This window comes from Triturus cristatus, chromosome 12 (genome assembly GCF_964204655.1).
Source record: "Triturus cristatus chromosome 12, aTriCri1.1, whole genome shotgun sequence".
Lineage (NCBI taxonomy): Eukaryota > Metazoa > Chordata > Amphibia > Caudata > Salamandridae > Triturus > Triturus cristatus.
The window spans coordinates 529,537,627-529,555,524 of record NC_140595.1 but is presented as its reverse complement, the minus strand read 5'-3'; the positions used below and the strand labels follow the sequence as shown (position 1 = coordinate 529,555,524).

The 17,898-nt window shown below is 50.0% G+C and overlaps 1 protein-coding gene across 1 annotated transcript in view; it reads left to right on the top strand.

The window, feature by feature from the left end:
- The window catches only part of OGFOD1 (2-oxoglutarate and iron dependent oxygenase domain containing 1), a 213,997-nt gene that overhangs the window by 148,424 nt on the left and 47,675 nt on the right, over positions 1 to 17,898 (top strand). The window contains exons 10-11 of the mRNA XM_085638720.1: positions 6,068 to 6,348; positions 6,724 to 6,852. Coding sequence (XP_085494846.1) covers positions 6,068 to 6,348; positions 6,724 to 6,852 — 410 coding nt within the window. The remainder of the gene's footprint in view (positions 1 to 6,067; positions 6,349 to 6,723; positions 6,853 to 17,898) is intronic.

Genomic DNA, 17,898 nt, shown 5'->3' with positions numbered 1-17,898 from the left:
ATCTGGATGTCTTGGAAGGATTTCAACACCGTGCCACGCATAACGTCCCCCAGGGTAGATATCCCGATGTTATCCCAATAACGAAACCCGGCGAGACTCAACAGCTGCAGAAAACGACCGTTGTGCCATAATGGAGTTTTCCTAGTCAATCTATTCCACCAGCCCATCTTCCGCAATGCCTGCCGCCAAATCTGAAAAACAATCCGCGTGGCCGACGGAAGAGGACGCCTCAGCGGGGCAGAAGAAGGAATAATGTGTAGAGAGTGATCTCCAATGCATTGCCACTCCACAGCGTACGCTGGGTCTGCCCTGTCTCCATACCACCACTCGTTTAAGACAAGGAGGTGCGATGCAACATAATAAGACCAGATATCAGAGGTTGCCAGTCCCCAGCTATACGTTGAAAGGAAGCACGTCCGGACCTCTACCCGTACTGCTCCACCCCCCCCCCCCCCCCCCCAAAGGAATTGACCCAGAACTGAATTCACCTGCCGGAACCACCGCGGAGGAACCGGATAAGGGTGATTTTGTAGTTGATAGAATAATTGTGGGAGTGACACCATCTTAAAAATGGCTGACCAGCCGTAAATGGACAGGGGCATGTGGGACCAGGTCTAAATGTCCTCGCGCACCCGCTCCCATACTGGTGCAAGTTTACGCTCCCATGCCGTGGTGGGAGAATTGGACAGATATACCCCCAAATATTTCATGCCTCCTTGTACTACTTGCACAGACGATGCGCAAGAACCAAACTAGCCTGGACTCCCAACAACCACAGCGTGGACTTCCTAGGGTTCATATATAAACCGGATGTTTCCCCGAAGATCTGCATGATACGCAGCAACGGAGGGCCTGTGCGTTCCAGGTTGGTAAGAAAGAACAAAACATCATCAGCATAAAGGGCGACGCGATCGAACAGTCCCTGCGCCCATTCAAATCCGGACACCTGAGCGTCCATCCGCACCCAAGCAGCCAAGGGACACCCCTTGTCTGGTGCCCCGCCCAATAGAGAATGCAGAAGAGAGGAAGCCTGCCACTTGCACCGAGGCCGTCAAATCAGTATATAGCAGGCTAAGATAGGGCAAGAAACGCGGTCCGAAGTTCAGCCACCACAAGAGTGCGAATAAATAGACCCAACTCAAGGAATCGAATGTCCTATCCATATCCGCTAACAGTAGCGCAGCCCGCTCCCCCAGACCTTGGATCGTCAAAACGGCCGCATGTGCCTGCCTAATATTGTGGCGGGTTGCACGCTGGGGCATAAACCCAGCTTGGTCCGGGTGTACCAGCAACGCTATATGGGGGCAAAGGCGGTTCGCCGAAGCTTTAGCCAATATCTTGGCCTCCACATTCAGGAGGGAGATAGGGCGATACAAGGCGTGCAGTTCCGGCGGTCTACCGGGCTTATGTAAAGCCACTATCTCCGCATGGCAATAGTTGCTGGGCAGACACCCCCCGTCCCTGGCCTCCTCGACCACCCTGCGGTAGTGGGGTCCCAACTGCAAAAAATATTTTTTAAGGAATTCACATGGAAAGCAATTAGGGCCTGGGGCCTTGCCAGAATTAAGATCTCCCAGGGCTGCCCCCAATTCTTCTTCAGTGAGTGGGCCTTCCATTTCTTCCATCACCCTTTCGTTCCCTGTAATCCTCCTTCTGAAGGTTCCAGAGTTAGAGGTGCCATTGGAATGGCCCACAGGCTCCCTCAACTCGTATGGTAAGTGCCATGGGAGAGTGGTCAGAAAGTCCTCATGGGAGGATTTCGGCTGCTACCACTCTGCCATCAAAGACCCGTGGGGAAAACAAATAATTCAGGCGGGAGAAGGAACCATGGACTGCCGAAAGGTACGTATAGCCTTGTGCATTACCATGCATCCTGCGCCAGGGGTCTACCCGATCGAGACTCGTCACTAAGGAGTACAGTTTAGTGGGATGGCGGGCCTCAGATAAACCCCCGGACCTCCATCTATCAATGGCTGCATCCATCACATCATTCCAATCCCCTCCCACCATTGCAAGGCCCTCGGGTATATCTGTCCACAGGGTCAGAATCTTTTTGGCTAACCCCCAGGACAGAGGCGGGGGGCATAAACGCTCCCTAATACAAAAATCACACCCCCTACCGTGCCTGCACAAACCGGTACCTTCCCTGAAGATCTCCCCAAGTCTTAACGTCTGTATGCAACTCTTCGATGTATTAAAATAGCAACCCCCCTGGACCCTCTCACAAACCCGGAATGAAAGAGCTGTGTAAATCCGAAACACCGGAAGCATACTGCCTTAGTGCCCATGAGGTGGGTCTCCTGCAACAATAATACGTCAGCGCTGACTTCCCTCTAACATTCCAACTAAGAACCCGCACAAGACCAGGGGCCTCCCGCGTGCTAACAGACATTCCTACACCGTGCAGAACCTATACAATACCATGGCAGCAACCAGGATCCTCCACCAAACGCAATAGAGTCCAGAACACAAGTAGACAGTGCAATCCCACAACCCCCCCCCCCCCACCCCCCCGTACCTCCAAAACGGTGAAGTACCTATCGCGGCAGGCAGAGCAGGCTGACCCCAACAGGAGGTCCCACCCCTCTCCTTCTGTGGAGTCCCACGGAGAGACTGGCCAACATACACGCCCCTTGGGCCTAAACAGAATACTCAAGTTTAAAAGATTGCATGATCATCCTTTTGTCAGTCTGCTGAAACACGTGGCTGAGACATGGACCCTTCCCGGGCTGCGGGACCTGCAGATTGTGAGCGGCGCCTGGACTTGGAGCGTCTAGCCCCTCGGCCCGTGTTGATTCCGGGCAGGCCCGCCTGAAGAAGAGTCGGATTCCCTTCCCGGGGGAGAGTGAGGACGAAGCCGCACAGTTTCATCCGTCCAGTGAAACACCTCCTCCGGTGTGTCAAAGAAGTGGGTGCGGTACACTACCCGCAGCCTGGCCGGATAAAGTAGGGCGTAAGGGAGCTTGAGTTCAAGGAGGCGGGCCTTGGCGGCCAGGAACGACTGCCGCCGCTGCTGCACCAGCTTTGTGTAGTCCGGAAAGATTCAAATGCATGAGTTATTGAACAGCAATGCCTCCTTAGCCCGGGCTTGTTTCAGGATAGTGTCCCTGTCCTGTTAATTGAGGAGCTTGTCGATGACAGGCCGCGGACGGGCACCCGGATGGTGGAGGGGGCTTCTGTATCAGAGCTCTGTGCACACGTTCCACCACAAAGCAAGTCAAGAGTTCCCCTGCGGGGAGTCAACCCTCGAGCCAGTCCGTAAGAAATCACTCCATATTCCCCTTCTCGCAATCCTCCAGAAAGCCAACAAAGCGCAGGTTGTTGCATCGCGCCCTCCCCTCCACATCTTCGACCCTCAAGGCTAGGCCTCGGTGGGTGGTCTCGAGGGACTACACCTTCTGCTGCAGTGTGGCGACCATGTCCTCCACGCCCGAAATTCTTGTCTCCTTTTCTGTAATGCGGGCTACCGCATTCCTCGGGTCCTGGCGCAGGAGCATTATGTCAGAGCCGACCGCCCCGCTCTTGGCATCCAAGGCGGCCCAAGATTGCGTAATGGCAGTCATGAGGGCCACATTATCTGGTATAGCATTTTGAGACCCCCCAGGCAGCGCCACCGGAGCCCCCTGGCCTGTGAATTTATCCATGGTACTCTGTTTAGTAGAGCCACAGCCGGGCTTGTCCCTGGTCACGGTGGCCCTGATCACTGCCACCGACCCTGACCGGAAAACCCCCGGGAGGTGGGTATTTAGCCGTTGAGATGGAGGTCAGGGTCTCACACCTGGTACCGTCCAGATGGAGGCAGGCTGCCCCTTAAACCGCCATTCGTCCGGCCGGCCCTGCTAGATCCCCCCGGTACGGGATACCCCCCCCCCCCTTGCGGGCCGACACGGCCGTCGAACCCCTTGTGGTGCCACCCCTGAATAGGTTCCAAATGGGGGGGGAAAGATGCCGGGACTCCAACGAGAAATCAAGGGCGCCGACCCCAGCGACGCTTCCCACCGCAAGCCGACTCGGTCGTCGATGTCCCCAACATGCCTCCCCAGTCGTGCCAAGATCAGGAGGATTCTCCCAGCCCCAAGTTCTCACGCTGTCCTGCCGGCAGCCGGCCGAGGCGATTGGGCAGTCTGGTTGCTGGGAAAGGAGCACAGTGGGCCACTCTGGACTGGTCAACACCCAGGATCTTCCCTCTCCCAGTGATGCTTTCACCTGATTGCCCCCCCTGTGGCCCGACCCCTCCAGGTGGTTCAAGCCCTCTAAGGAGGGGGGGGGGGGGGGGGTAACGAAGAAGCTGGGGCGCCGGCTGCCACCGGACCACCCCTCTGAAACAATGCGGCTGTACTCACACGTGGGGCACCAAAGTGACTCTGGAGGCCCCCACTCCACTAGGAGCTATGCAGGCAGAAGCTGTGGCTCGAAGATGGCAGCCAGCCGGCCGCGCCCCGCACTCTCGAGGCCTTCACCACCCTGCATCGTGGCCCGAACAGGCCGTCGACTTTACCAGCTCCCCCAGCCGGGGACTGCAGGGCACCAATGTTGCTGGGCGGGCCCCGCTCTGCAACAGAGGCTCCCGCCGGCGCAAGGCTCACCTCCTCTGTAGGCTATGCGGCATGAAAGTCCAGGTGACCCCGTGGCTCGGAGTGCGGCCGCGTCACAAGCAGGCTGCCACCAACGTCTATCACCACATCTCTGCCCGCGACCCTACGGTGACATCAAAGACCGGCTCCGGGGATAGTGTTCAGCGGGCGACGGTGACGGGACAGCCCTGGGACTCTATTCCGCGCCGAAGAGGCAGGATAAATGCAGAATCAGTGTGAGGTGGGACAGTGCGCGCGCAGCTCATGTCTGCCATGCTGGCCTGCCAAGCCACGCCCCAAGTATTGTTTTATTAATACTTTTTGTACCTCGTTATCTTCATCTGAAATCATACCAGTTCAAGCATAATATCTTGATTGATACAGACCTCAGACTTCTATGGAAAGCTGTTTACATGCTTGGAAAGGGCGTTTCAAGGTTAACAAACAGCCATCTGCAGCACCCTGATAATTTCTGAGAAATCCTTGGCCCAATGCATTTTTCTGATTACTTTGATTTTTGTTTCTTTATAAAACTGTTATTTTATATTTCTGTTGTCGTTACATCTTATAGGTGTATCCCCGAAACCGGTCCTAGGATGCTTGTTTCCAGTCCGGAGAGGACCTGGTCTTGCAGTTCAGGCTGGACAGTTCCCATTGGGTGTAGAGTCAAGACTGATTTGCATATGGCTGGGTTCAAAATGGAATGGCATGGGGAGCAGAAAAATGATGGATTTAGGCCCAGATCTATGTCCTGGGGTAAATGTATGACATTGTTCTGCATTCTGTCCATCCATTGTTCTTTTTGCATTTGTCACCCCGAGTGGGACGGGTATGCCCAGGCGTGGGTCCTGTGCTCTCCATGCCACTGGTGTCAAGCTATCCTGGCTGATGAGGGGTTAAACCCCGAAACCAGGCCTAGGATGCTTTTTTCCAGTCCAAGGAGGACCTAGTCTGGCAGTTCGGGCTGGACTGTTCCCATTGTGGGCAGGGTTAAAACTGATTTGCATATGGCTGGGTTCAACGCGTAATGGCATGGGGAGCAAAAGAACGATGGATTTAGGCCGATATCTTTGTACTGGGGTGAATTTATGACATTGTTCTGCATCCTGTCCATCAATTGTTCTTTTTGCATTTGTCATCCCGAGTGGGATGGATGCCCAGATGTGGGTCCCGTGCTTTCCATGCCACTGGAGTCAAGCTATCCTGGCTGATGAGGAGTGAAAACCGGTCCTAAGATCCTTGTTTCCAGTCCAGGGAGGACCTGGCATTGCAGTTCGGGCTGGACTGTTCCCATTGGGTGCAGGGTCAAGACTGATTTGCATATGGCTGGGTTCAAACTGGAATGGCATGGGGAGCAAAAAACAAAGGACTTGGGCCCGGATCTCTGTAGTGGGGTGAATGTATGACATTGTTCTGCATTCTGTCCATCAATTGTTCTTTTTGCAATCGTTTCATTACCCCATAATTCTAATTGTGAAGCTTGTGTGTTGCAGATGTTATGAGCAAGCTGAAGAAGACCAACTACCTGAAATATTGAAGAAGTGCAGTGAATTACTCCAGTCTGAGGCCATGTTCTTACTGCTTTCCAACTTGACTGGGCTAAAACTTCATTTTCTGGCATCTTCGGACAGTGAAGATGAGGATGAGGAGAATGAGGGGACAGCAGTGGTGAGAAGGATGGAAAACTCAGCTGGGCCAAGCTCTTCCAATGCAGATGCAAATCACGCTGAGCGTTTAACAGCTGAAACAGAACAACGAAAGACAGCTGTAGAAAGTAAGTCATCTTTTTATGTGTCTAAGTCTCAGTTTGAAAGGATGCTGAAAGGCAGTAACCTGCCATCAGATATAGGAAAGCCAGCGGAAGACTGATTGTTTACCCCTTTGTCTGCTGGAACATAGCCTCTGCTCCAGCCTTATTTTATGCTTGTGACACGTTTTCCATAGCAGTGATTGAGGCTGAAGTACTTTGCACAGTAAAAGATCAAAAAAGCATACTGATGAGCTAGCTTGTTCAAATCTTTTTATTTTGAAAAATATACACTTTTGTTCTCATGAACCTACATTAATTACATGCATAATTCATCACTCTTATGTTTGTAGGGCAGTGTTCAGTCACTTGTTTCTTTACAATATTCTTTTTCTTTTATAGAAACAAGTGTTCCTGTTTGCAGAGGTGAGCTTAGGCACTGGAGAAATGGCCACTACACTTTAATCCATGATACAGACACCGACAACTGCGAGTTTGCACTGGATCTGCTTCTTTTCTTTGGTTGTGATGGTAGGTGATATAGGCTTTTGAGTGAATGGAAACTGCACTTGTATTTAGATGTTGCATTACTCTTGGATTCTATTTTGTTGCAGAGTTGTGTGAAACGGAGATTAACTTTTTTCGGATGGGATCATGTGGCAAGTTTTGTCAGGAGACAACACATTTAATTGAAAATGGTCTGACTCTGCATAAAGACTTTTGACATGACACAAACTGTTATTCAGTGGCAGAGTTACTTCAGTCTTTTTCTTTTTTTAAATATCTTGCTCAATGAAATGGGACTTGGTGTTCTCGTAATATGGCAAAACTGAGGCCAGGTGTTTCTATAACCTTCTTTGTTTTTATGTTTATTGCTGAACATATTTTAAACTTTAATCCATTTTTTATTGATGCACCAACATTAAGACATTAGACCGAAACACAGGCATTGTCACTAAATGAACATACCTTATTTCAACTTTGTTGATAGAGCTCTCCACTCAGCAGCCACTAAAGGCAACAACTATCTCACTCTCTTCCTTCGCTTGTGAAGATCTGAAAGGGAATGACAAAACTGTGCAGAGGTTATACATTTTGCTATAGATATCGAGCCTGTTTATTACAGTAATCAAAATACATTCAAAAAAATATGTTCCATACACACCCCTCTGAACAAATGCTCTGTTTCACACTTCACTATTAACCACCATCAATGTGGACAGCGCACACTTTACCTGCATAGTCTGCTCTTGGCCAAGGGTGGTTCTTGTTGCTTGCATTCTGTCTAGCACTGATGTATGAAAGTCCCTGGATGCTTCTGTTTGCGTGAACACACTCACCAAACTGGTCATTTCTACTTGTAACATTGCTGGATGCCAGAGTGAGGCCATCAAGCCCAGCACAATCATTTTCTTCTTTGGGATCTGCAGATCTGGTCTCCTCAACTTAGTCACTTGTGAGAAATCCAGGAAAAATGTGGATCCTGTGATCTTTCCATTATAAACGAGGGCTTCATGCTGCCTTAATCAATTTTCTCTCAAATGGAGCCCAAATTCACGATAATGGTTCCTTTCTCTCTATGAGATCATTTTTTAATCTTCAGTTAGACTGGAGGAGAACTTGTACTTCAGAACGAACAGTGGTATACTATTTAGGGAAGTGGCGCTACAAGGGCAATGTCACCCACTATCTGTATTTATGCAAATGTCTAATCTGAAGGTGCTGTAAGGTGGGAAGAACCAGTAGTCTTCCCAAATTATTGCAGCCTATGCCACACTTTCAGTATATAACAACAACATCCCCAGCACCCATCTTGTATATGGTTATGACAGCTGTAGCCACAGTAAGTCAAAAACGTATCACAAGTATTAGTATGTGTTTCTTTTGTTCTTTATTCTTCTTTTTTGCTCCTTGGTTTTCAATATTTATACAGGTTACAAGCCAACACGTGTATCGTCGCCACTCGAGGACTTGACAGGACCCACAGAAGTGGTAACACCGTCCACACATACGGTAACGGACCAGGTAGTTTGGACTCTTTTTTTTTTTTTTTTACTGGCTATACATACAGACCGTGTGGGTCGGAATTATAACCACACTGAAAAACAATACAGAATACAGGACTCAGGAGCCTTGAAAAAGTCACAGGGTAATCCCTTGCTGGCCACGAAACACATGATGGCTTGTAACCTGTATAAATACTGAAAACCAAGGAACAAAAAAGAAGAATAAAGAACAAAAGAAACGCATACTAATACTTGGAATACTTTTTTGATTTACTGTGGCTACAGCTGTCATACCCATATAAAAGATGTGTGCTGGGGATGTTGTTGTTATAGACTGGAGGAGAACCACCGAAAACCTCAGTGCTGAAAAATCCTACGGTAGGGATTTAATATCCTCACTAAGCAAGGTCTTGGGAACCCCTAGTACTCTCATCCTGTGCGCTCAATGAGTGTTTCTAAGTCTTCAACTTTGGACTCCAGTGGAGTCATAGCTGTCACTACATACTTCATGAAAGATGTTTGTTGATTCTCAGATTTGTGGGCCAGTAACTGCAGGTCCATGGACTGCACTTTCCCTTAAGTTTGTTCACCTACCATTTAGTCTCTTCTCTCATGGATTGAATCTTTACCATAGTGTCTTAATTGCCATCTCCTTCATTTTTGGTCTTAAGTCTTGCAGTAAATCAAAGACACAACCTGGGTCAACCTAGTGAGACTGAGGCGAGGGGTGTCTTCTGACTCGTTTGTAAGTAATTCTTCACAAGGCAACGCACATTTGGTGCTTCAGAATTCTGTCAGAGGAGGGGCACTTACAACAGACATGCCTATTTGCACCAGCGGCCAAGTTCACCCATACCCTTTCATTTGCTCAACTGGTGATGCGTCACTACTTCTGTTGAGGGTTCTCCTCAGGAGATTCCAGGTCATAGCGTGTTCCACTAAACACTCCACAGGTCATCTACGGCATCAAGTTCACTCCAGTTTTGTTCCTCAGTCACCTCCTACAGGAGTGGAGCCATCTTTAAGGTAGCCTCTCCTCTGACTCACCAAGGCCCCACATATCTGTATAATCTAATGCTAAAGCCAACCCAGTGGCAGTCTGCACTAGACGCCTGGTACACCTTCACTTTGCACACCTTCTATGTCCCTGCAAAAGGCCTGGGCACTCAGTGGAGCCACAGACAGCCACCTTGGGAGCTGCATATGAGCTCTGAGAGAGAGCATTTATCTTTAAACACGACAAGCTCATGAAAGTCATTTGGAGGCAGTCGGGGGACGCAGATGTCACCTCTAGCTTGCTTCCTGCTACTCCTGGCAGGTCCTTTGCGACCCATGGCGTCAGAGGGGGCAAAACCTTTACCTGCGACCACGGACTAACTGCAAATGATGTCCATGGGCAAGCTTCGCCTTCATAGAACATATTTTATTTGAAAATATGTGACAAATGTTTCTGTATAAGATCTGTAAAATGCACAGCTACAAACAAGAGCATGTAATATTGTAGTCTGTTACATTTAGTATTATGATATTGCATGTGTTTGTCTTGGCATTGTGCCACCAATGATGAGGGGTAAAACATTTAAAGTTGTAATGATCAACTTACAATTATGTTTACCTCACCTGGGAAGAAGAAAGATAGTGATATGCCAGCGATAAGTCTCAATTTATGATCCAGATTGTAACACAGTATGAAATATAGCAGAAAAAGAGTAGATTACTTACCACACTGTTTGATGTTGTGGTGGTTATTAACCTTGTGTGAGACTTTTTCGTGGTTTCCTGGGGGAATACTTACTGGTCAGAATCCTCCAGGGGTATTGGTGTTTCCATTAATGTCCCAGGCCTACCATTGGCTACTACCCTAGACATCCCTAACGCCCCTAAATTGAGTATTTAGGGGAGCCGCTGGCACCAGAAAAGCAGATCATGATGACCTGAAGAAAGAAGACGGATGAGAAGAGTCAAACAGCAAGAACAGAAGACCAGCAACTGAGTTGGCGCCAACGCTGCCAGCTGACTTCACCTATCACCCCAAAAGTTGACTTGTCCTGCAGTGTCTGAGTACCCAAATCCCAGGATACCTGCCAGCCTTCGCTCAGGAACCAAGACCTCCTGAGAGACAGTGGAACTATCCCTTGCAGACAGCATAAAAAAGGACCAAAACCCTAAGCCGCCAAGCACCACTGCACCCGAGCCCCAGCCCGTGTTAAAGTGGGGCACCGATGTCAGCGTGGCCCTCAAGGTACCGAGTCCCCTGTGGAGTGACTCCTCGTGACCTCCCCTACGTCACCTGCAGCATCTTTTGGCAGGCCCCCTCAACCGTGAATGTTGCCGGATGGAGAAACCCAACACCCCAAAGACCCTATGCACCCGGACGCCCCGTCCCGAGGAGAAGAGGACCAAAGGTGTCCCCATGTCCCCTAACTTTGCAAGAACTGAAGCCACCCGTTAATTTCACTGGACTGGTCTCACAGTCCCCTCCTGCAACCTCTTTCTACTGTGACCATTCTCCACAGGATAACATTGTGCACTCAAAGCTGTTGGGCACCTCTGCACCTGGCTGCCCTAGTGCCGCTGGAGGCTTTCTGTTGGTGCTGCCTTGGACCTTGCCCATCACTCAACTTAACTTCTGGAGAAGGGTCCCGTAAGTTGCTGACAAGAACTTCATAAACCGCATACGATTTTCCTCCCATAGGTTAACATTGCAGAACTCAGAAACTGCTCTGTCGATGTTTGTGAGAAAGTGGCTCTGTATATACTGTTCCTTAATAGGTACAGGGTGTACAGAGTCCACAGTCCCCCAGGGTTTGACAGAGGTTAAAGTTAGGTATAACCTTACTCTCTGAAGTGGTAGCTTGGTCGAGCAGTAAGGCAGTACCAGAGGACAGTGTAAAGCATTTGTTGTACACACTCAGTCAGCAAATGGTTTCACACACTCAATAACTGAACTCTAGGCCAATGGTTTATATATAAAAAATATATGCTTGTTTTATTTTAGAACCAACAATTGGAATTAAAATATACTTTCTCAGAATGAGATGCTTTATATAAATACTTTTGCAAGATGTAATTGACTTTTGTAAACAGTTACAAGTGGTTGCAATAGGCAACACTATTTTAAACACAATAATGCATTGAGTTCAATGGAAGTTTCATGTTATTTGCCACAGATTACTTTCAGGATTACTTTTGGAATTCCAGGACTGGATCCTAGATTCAGTCCTGGGTCAGTACTCAGAATCAAGTGATGAAAGTCTACTCAATTACTGTAATGATTTTTAACTAATATTTAGCTATTTTAAAAGTTGACACTTAGAAAATATTTCAGAGAAAACAATCAATGATTCCCTATGGAAGAACATGCAGGTTACAGGTACAGTATGTTCTCGTTACTTCTGTAATCCAGTACTGGGTGCCTAGACTCAGTACTGGGACCTTTATCCAAAACAGGTAAGCAATTACGTTTTCAGATATTATACGATTTTTGAAGAATATTTAAAGATTGCAGAAATCGACACTTAGAAGAAATTTCACAGAAAAACAGTCAATGGTTTCCTATGGAAGAAAATTGAGTTAAGGGTAGGTACAGTTGTAGAGATTTTTCAGAGTCAGTGCTGGGCACCAAGATCCAGCACTGGGAGTTCACCTAGGAACAGGTGAGTAAATTTGTTTTTGACACTCGGCTGATTTTTGGTGAATATTTGAAGATTTGAAAAGTCCACACTTAGAAGAAATTTCAGGAAAAAGCCAGTCAATGTTACCCTATGAGGAAAATAGAGTTTACGGTTTAAGGGTAAGTACTCAACTGGCAGAGTTGAGGTTCTGGGCACAGACTCCGGGGTCTCCCAGGGTCAGGTAGGTACAGTTGGTTCACCCTCAGCGGCTCTAGGGTGGCCGGGTGCAGAGAGAGTTAGGCTCAATGTTATCCTGTGAGGGATAGGGGGGCCTTGTTTGGTGGCTGCTGACTGGCAAGCCACGCGGCTGTGGGAGCTGGGCTCCTGGTCACTTACTCAGGGCAAGTGGGGAAGTAGGAAGGAATAGAGTTTTCACTGCCAGGGCCACTCGGGCGTCTGGGTGCAGAGTGCTTTTGAGCCCTCGGGCGCTCAATGGATGTCAATGGGAAATCTCCGGTTAGGAAAAAGACTGCAAGCTCGGGGACGAGGACTCTTCAGGTGCCACCACCAATTCGAGAGGTAAGTTGGGTAGTTAGAGGATAGGTAGGTACCCCGGGGTTGGACACAGGGGGCCGTGGGGCGCCGCGTGCAGGGGTGCCTTTAGGTGTCGGGAAATCTTACCCTCAGTTGATCGCGGTTGGGGGGGGGCACCTGGTTCTGAGGCTGCAGGCTTCTTCAGGAATGTCGAGGGAGGTCCTTGGGTGCCGGACTCGGGGTCACAGTCGTGGGGTCGTCCTCAGGGTCTTTGTTCACTCCGGCACTGGCCAGGCTCGGCTGGTGCAGAGTGTGCTGGGTTCGCGGTTCCGGGCTGCTGCCAGGGGTTAGAGATAGGTTTCGAGTAGAGCCTCTACTCATGGGAGTCCCAGGGGCTTAGAGCCAAAAGGTAGCCAGGTCCTCCGGGGTTGGTGAGGTTGCTGGCCACGAGAGATGCCGCGCTGGAGCAGGTTCGAGGGTCGACAGGCCGGTAGGGCTGGGGCCAAAGCAGTTGGTGTCTTCCTCTTTTTAGCAGCTGCAGGGCAGGTCTTTGTTCTTCTTGCTCTTCTTGTAGTTTCGAATCTGGAATCTGGGGATGGAAGGTTCAGGGTGCCCCTAAATACTAGATTTAGGGGCGTTACAGGTAGGTGAAGGGCAGGGGCCAATGGGTCCCTGTCCTGGGGTGGGTACTCCCTCTATCCTGCCTCTCTCCTGTGGGAGGGGGGCAGGAGCCTAGTCCTGATTGGGCAGGGCTTCCCATCTTCAAGATCTTCAAGAAGGCCAGAGCCCGGAGATGTGCTTCACCTCGCCTCCTCCACCTGAGGGGTTGGGTTGGCAGGCTGGCACATCCCCTGTCCCTATTTGGGGTTTCCGGCCAAGCATACCGCCAGAGTGGGGGGTTGCAGTGGCCTGGGGAAGCTCACAGAGGCGGAATGCCTTTGAAGCTTCCCCCTGCCCATCCTGGGGGAGGAGATTTAGCACCTCGCCCAGGATGTGCATTGTTGCAGACCCAGGAGAGCAGGGGCTCTCCTACCCAGGGGTCCAGCAACATGTCTGCTGTGTGGCAGCCTAGGCAGCCTCAAAACAGATGTGGATTGTAGGTTTAGGTTTCAGGGGGCCTCTCTAAGATGCCCCCTGTGGTGCTTTGTACATTAAATTACACACTGGCATCAGTGTGGATTTAATGTGCTGAGCAGTTTGATACCAAACTTCTCAGTCTTCAGTGCTGCCATTATGGTGCTGTGGAGTTCGTGTTTGACAAGCTCCCAGCACCATATACTCTTAGCTGGCAGCACTGCACTTACAGGACCCAGGAATGGACCTGGGTACTGTACGGGCACAGGGCTCAGGCTCCTGTGCCCACACCACTGGCATAGGGCACCCAGCTAGAGGGGTTGCTGATGTATGCCAGGGCAGTGTAGGTTGTGGGCATGGCACACAAGGATGTGTGCCATGTCGACTCTCTGTTTTGTCTTGTATCCAGACACTCAGCCTGCAAGAGCAGTGTGTGTGTGTTAGGGTACAGGGCCTCTAAGGGTGGCACAATGAGTGCTGCAGCCCTTAGAGGCCTTCCCTGGTCAAAAGGCCCTGGGTACCTAGGGTACCATTTACCAGGGGCTGACATGTGGCCAGGGTTTGCCAATTTGGGTTTTGGCTGTTAGGCAGTTTTTAGGGAAGGAACACAGGCCCTGGGCACCTGATTGGCAGGAGCCCAGGGCACAACAAGGTAAAGTGCATCACTGTCTTACAATGTTTTGAACTGAAAAGTATGTTCGAGGCATATGAGCTGCAGATCACACACTGAGGATAAGATCGCCATCTGGTGTTGGGCTCGGATGATTGCAGGTTGTTGTTGTCTTCAGAAGAAGCCTTTGGTCACGAGGTTGGTGACTCCTCCCCTGGACAACAGTGCGCATGGGCATCCACTCCATCGTCAGATTGTTTTTTTCCGCCATTGGGTTCGGATGAACTTTTTTCCGCTCCAGCAGAAAACTTTTAGCAATCGATTTAACTCTTTAATCTTCATTCCATCGACGTCGAAATCAACTCGGACCGGTTCCGGAAGCGGCTGATGGACAGGACACCCTTCAAAAAATGCCCCCAGTGTGGAGCGAAGTTCCCCCACAGTGACCACCACGAGGTTTGTAACCTCTGCCTGTCGCCGGAACACAACGAGTCCACCTGTCCAGCTTGTGCCGCTTTCCGTTCGAAGAAGACCCTCCGGGACCGAAGAGCTCGACGCCATATTATGGCCAAACTAGCTCCAGAACCGGAGGACATCTTTGCTCAAGATGTTCCCGAAGATGACACCGAAGATCTCGAGATCGTGTCCGAGGCCGACGATTCCGATGACCTCATCACTCCAGGGCAGCGTGTGAGTACCACCCCCCCTGCCCCTTCCCCATCCAAAAAAGCATTGGTCAAGACTCCGCCAGCTGGGCCCAGTCGCGACCGAAAATCCTCTTCAGAAGCCCCGCCCTCGGGCCCGGCTCCGAAGACATCTAAGCCTGTAGGTGGCTCGGGCTCGAGCAAACCTCATCTGATTGTGCCTTTAACACCCTCGGCACCAAAAAAACCACTATCGGCACCGAAACAGGCTTCAAGACCGAAATCTCCTTCGGCACCGAAACGTTCCTCGGCACCGAAGTCTCCACCGGCGCCGAAACGTTCTTCGACATCGATGCCTAAAAGTCCCTCGGCACCGAAGCTATCGGCACCGAAACATACATCGGCACCGAAAACTCCATCGGCTCCGAAAAATCCATCGGACCCCAAACATCCTTCGGCACCGAAAACATCATCGGCACCGAAAACTACATCCACACCGAAAAAAGCTCATAAAGACCCGAAGCGGCCGTCGCCGCCACCACCTTCGGAGCCAGATGAACTTTTTCGGCCAGATCCTACTCAAAAGCGGATCTATATCAATCCCGACACTGGACATGTGACTGCCGTCCCATATAAAAAGCGGAAGCTGGACATTACACCTCCTCCAGCTCCCATACGGAAAAAGGACTGTGCCACTTCACCACTTCGTCCTTCCTCTCCTGTATTACCTCCTAACCCGTCCCCCCCTCCTCCTCCTCCTTTACCTTTACCATCTCCCTATCATTCACCTCCTCCACAGGATGATAATGATGACTTAGGGGGAGGGGCGGACCCTGATTTATTTAATGATCCTGTTGATCCAAACGACCCGTTTACATTTCCAGACACAGCACCAGTAGATGACTGGTCTTATCCAATGCCTGACATGCCTGACCCCACTACCTACCCCTCCAAGCCCTCCCCTCCTGATGACCATTTGGGGTTTGGCCAACTAATAAATAGGGCAGCAACATTCCATGGTGTCACTATGCACACGGACCCCCTTGAAGAGGATTTTCTCCTCGATACTTTTGAGCAGTCACAAAAAACTGTTCACATACTTCCCATGATTAAAGGGGTTATAAAGCATGCCACTGAGGTCTTTAAAGACCCTGTTCGAGCGAGGGTTCTCAACCCCCGCATCGAAAAAAAGTACCGACCAGCCCCGCAGGACCCTGCATACATTAAAGCCCAGCTCCCTTTAGACTCCTTGGTCGTATCAAATGCCAGGAAGCGCGTTAACTCACAGACAACTGGAGAAACGCCCCCCCCTGACAAGGAGTCTAAACTTTTAGAGGCCTCAGGCAAACGAGTCGCCGCACAGGCGGCGAACCACTGGCGTATTGCCAATACCCAGGCCCTGTTAGCCCGGTATGACAGGGCGCATTATGACCAACTTGAGGACCTTATGCAACACCTGCCTGATCCCTTTAAATCCCAGGCCGCTGACCTCATTCAAGAAGGCAAGTTAATATCTAATGCCTCTATTAAATGCGCCTTAGATGCGGCAGACACTGCTTCTCGGGCGGTCAATACTAGCGTCTTACTCAGACGACATGCCTGGCTCCGTATTTCCAGAACCAGAGGTTCAAACCGCAATTCTAGCTCAACCTTTCAACCAAGAGCAGTTATTTGGCCCTGCAGTGGACACTGCATTAGAAAAAATGAAAAAAAGATAATGAAACTGCCAAGTCCATGGGAGCACTGCAGTCTCCTCAAAACCGGGGTTCCTTTCGTCGCTCCTTTTATAGAGGAGGCTCCAAAAACACAGCAACTGAGACCACGTCCACCTTTAAAAATTCTGGACAAACATCCCCTAACAGAGGTTATTTCCGGGGAGGTTATAGGGGAAACAATAACAAAGGTCGAGGGCGGGGCAACAATAACAACACCCGCGCCTCCCCAGCCACCAAACAGTGACTTGCCACCACTCCCCCCAGACCATTCCACTCCGGTCGGGGGGCGACTCCAACAATTCCTACCTGTCTGGACTTCCATCACCACAGACAGATGGGTAAGACAAATTATCCAGTCTGGCTACTGCCTAGAACTCATACAATCCCCCCCAAACATACCACCCAAACAACGTCCAATGTCCTCACATCATCCCTCTCTCCTCAAACAAGAAGTTCAATCCCTGTTACAAAAACATGCGATAGAACCAGTCCCTCTTCAACATCAGGGAACAGGGGTGTATTCTCTATACTTCCTCATTCCCAAAAAGGACAAAACATTACGGCCCATACTGGATCTCAGACTGCTAAACCAGTATATACATTCAGATCATTTTCATATGACCACCCTCCAACAAGTCCTCCCACTGTTACAACAGGGAGACTTCCTTGCCACATTGGACCTCAAGGACGCGTACTTTCACATCCCTATGCATCCCGCTCACAGAAAATATCTACGATTTGTGGTAGATGGGCAACACTATCAATTCACAGTTCTCCCATTCGGAGTAACAACAGCACCCAGAGTGTTCACCAAGTGCTTAGCAGTCGTGGCAGCGCACCTCAGAAGACAACAGATCCATGTCTTCCCCTATCTGGACGATTGGCTCATAAAAGCCAATACTCACCAAAAATGCGTTCTCCACACTCATCGCACCATTCAAACTCTCCACAATTTGGGGTTCACTATCAACTACCCCAAATCCCATCTACAACCTTCCCACTTACATCAGTATCTAGGAGCAACCATAGATGCATCCAAAGCCATTGCTTATCCCAGCACTGCCAGGATAGCCAGTATACAAAATCTCATCTCTCAATTTCAAACTCATCCATCTCTTCCAGCAAGAGTGTTCATGCAGCTCCTAGGCATGATGGCGTCCTGCATCTCCACACGCACGACTTCAGATGCGTCCCTTACAGGAATGTCTAGCACAACAGTGGAACCAAGCTCACGGACAACTTACCGATCTGGTGTTGGTGGACAGTCGCTCACTTCGTTCACTGAAATGGTGGAACACCATCAACCTGTCCAAAGGACGACCGTTCTTAGAGCCTCTTCCACAAGTTGTGCTAACTACCGACGCATCTCTCACAGGGTGG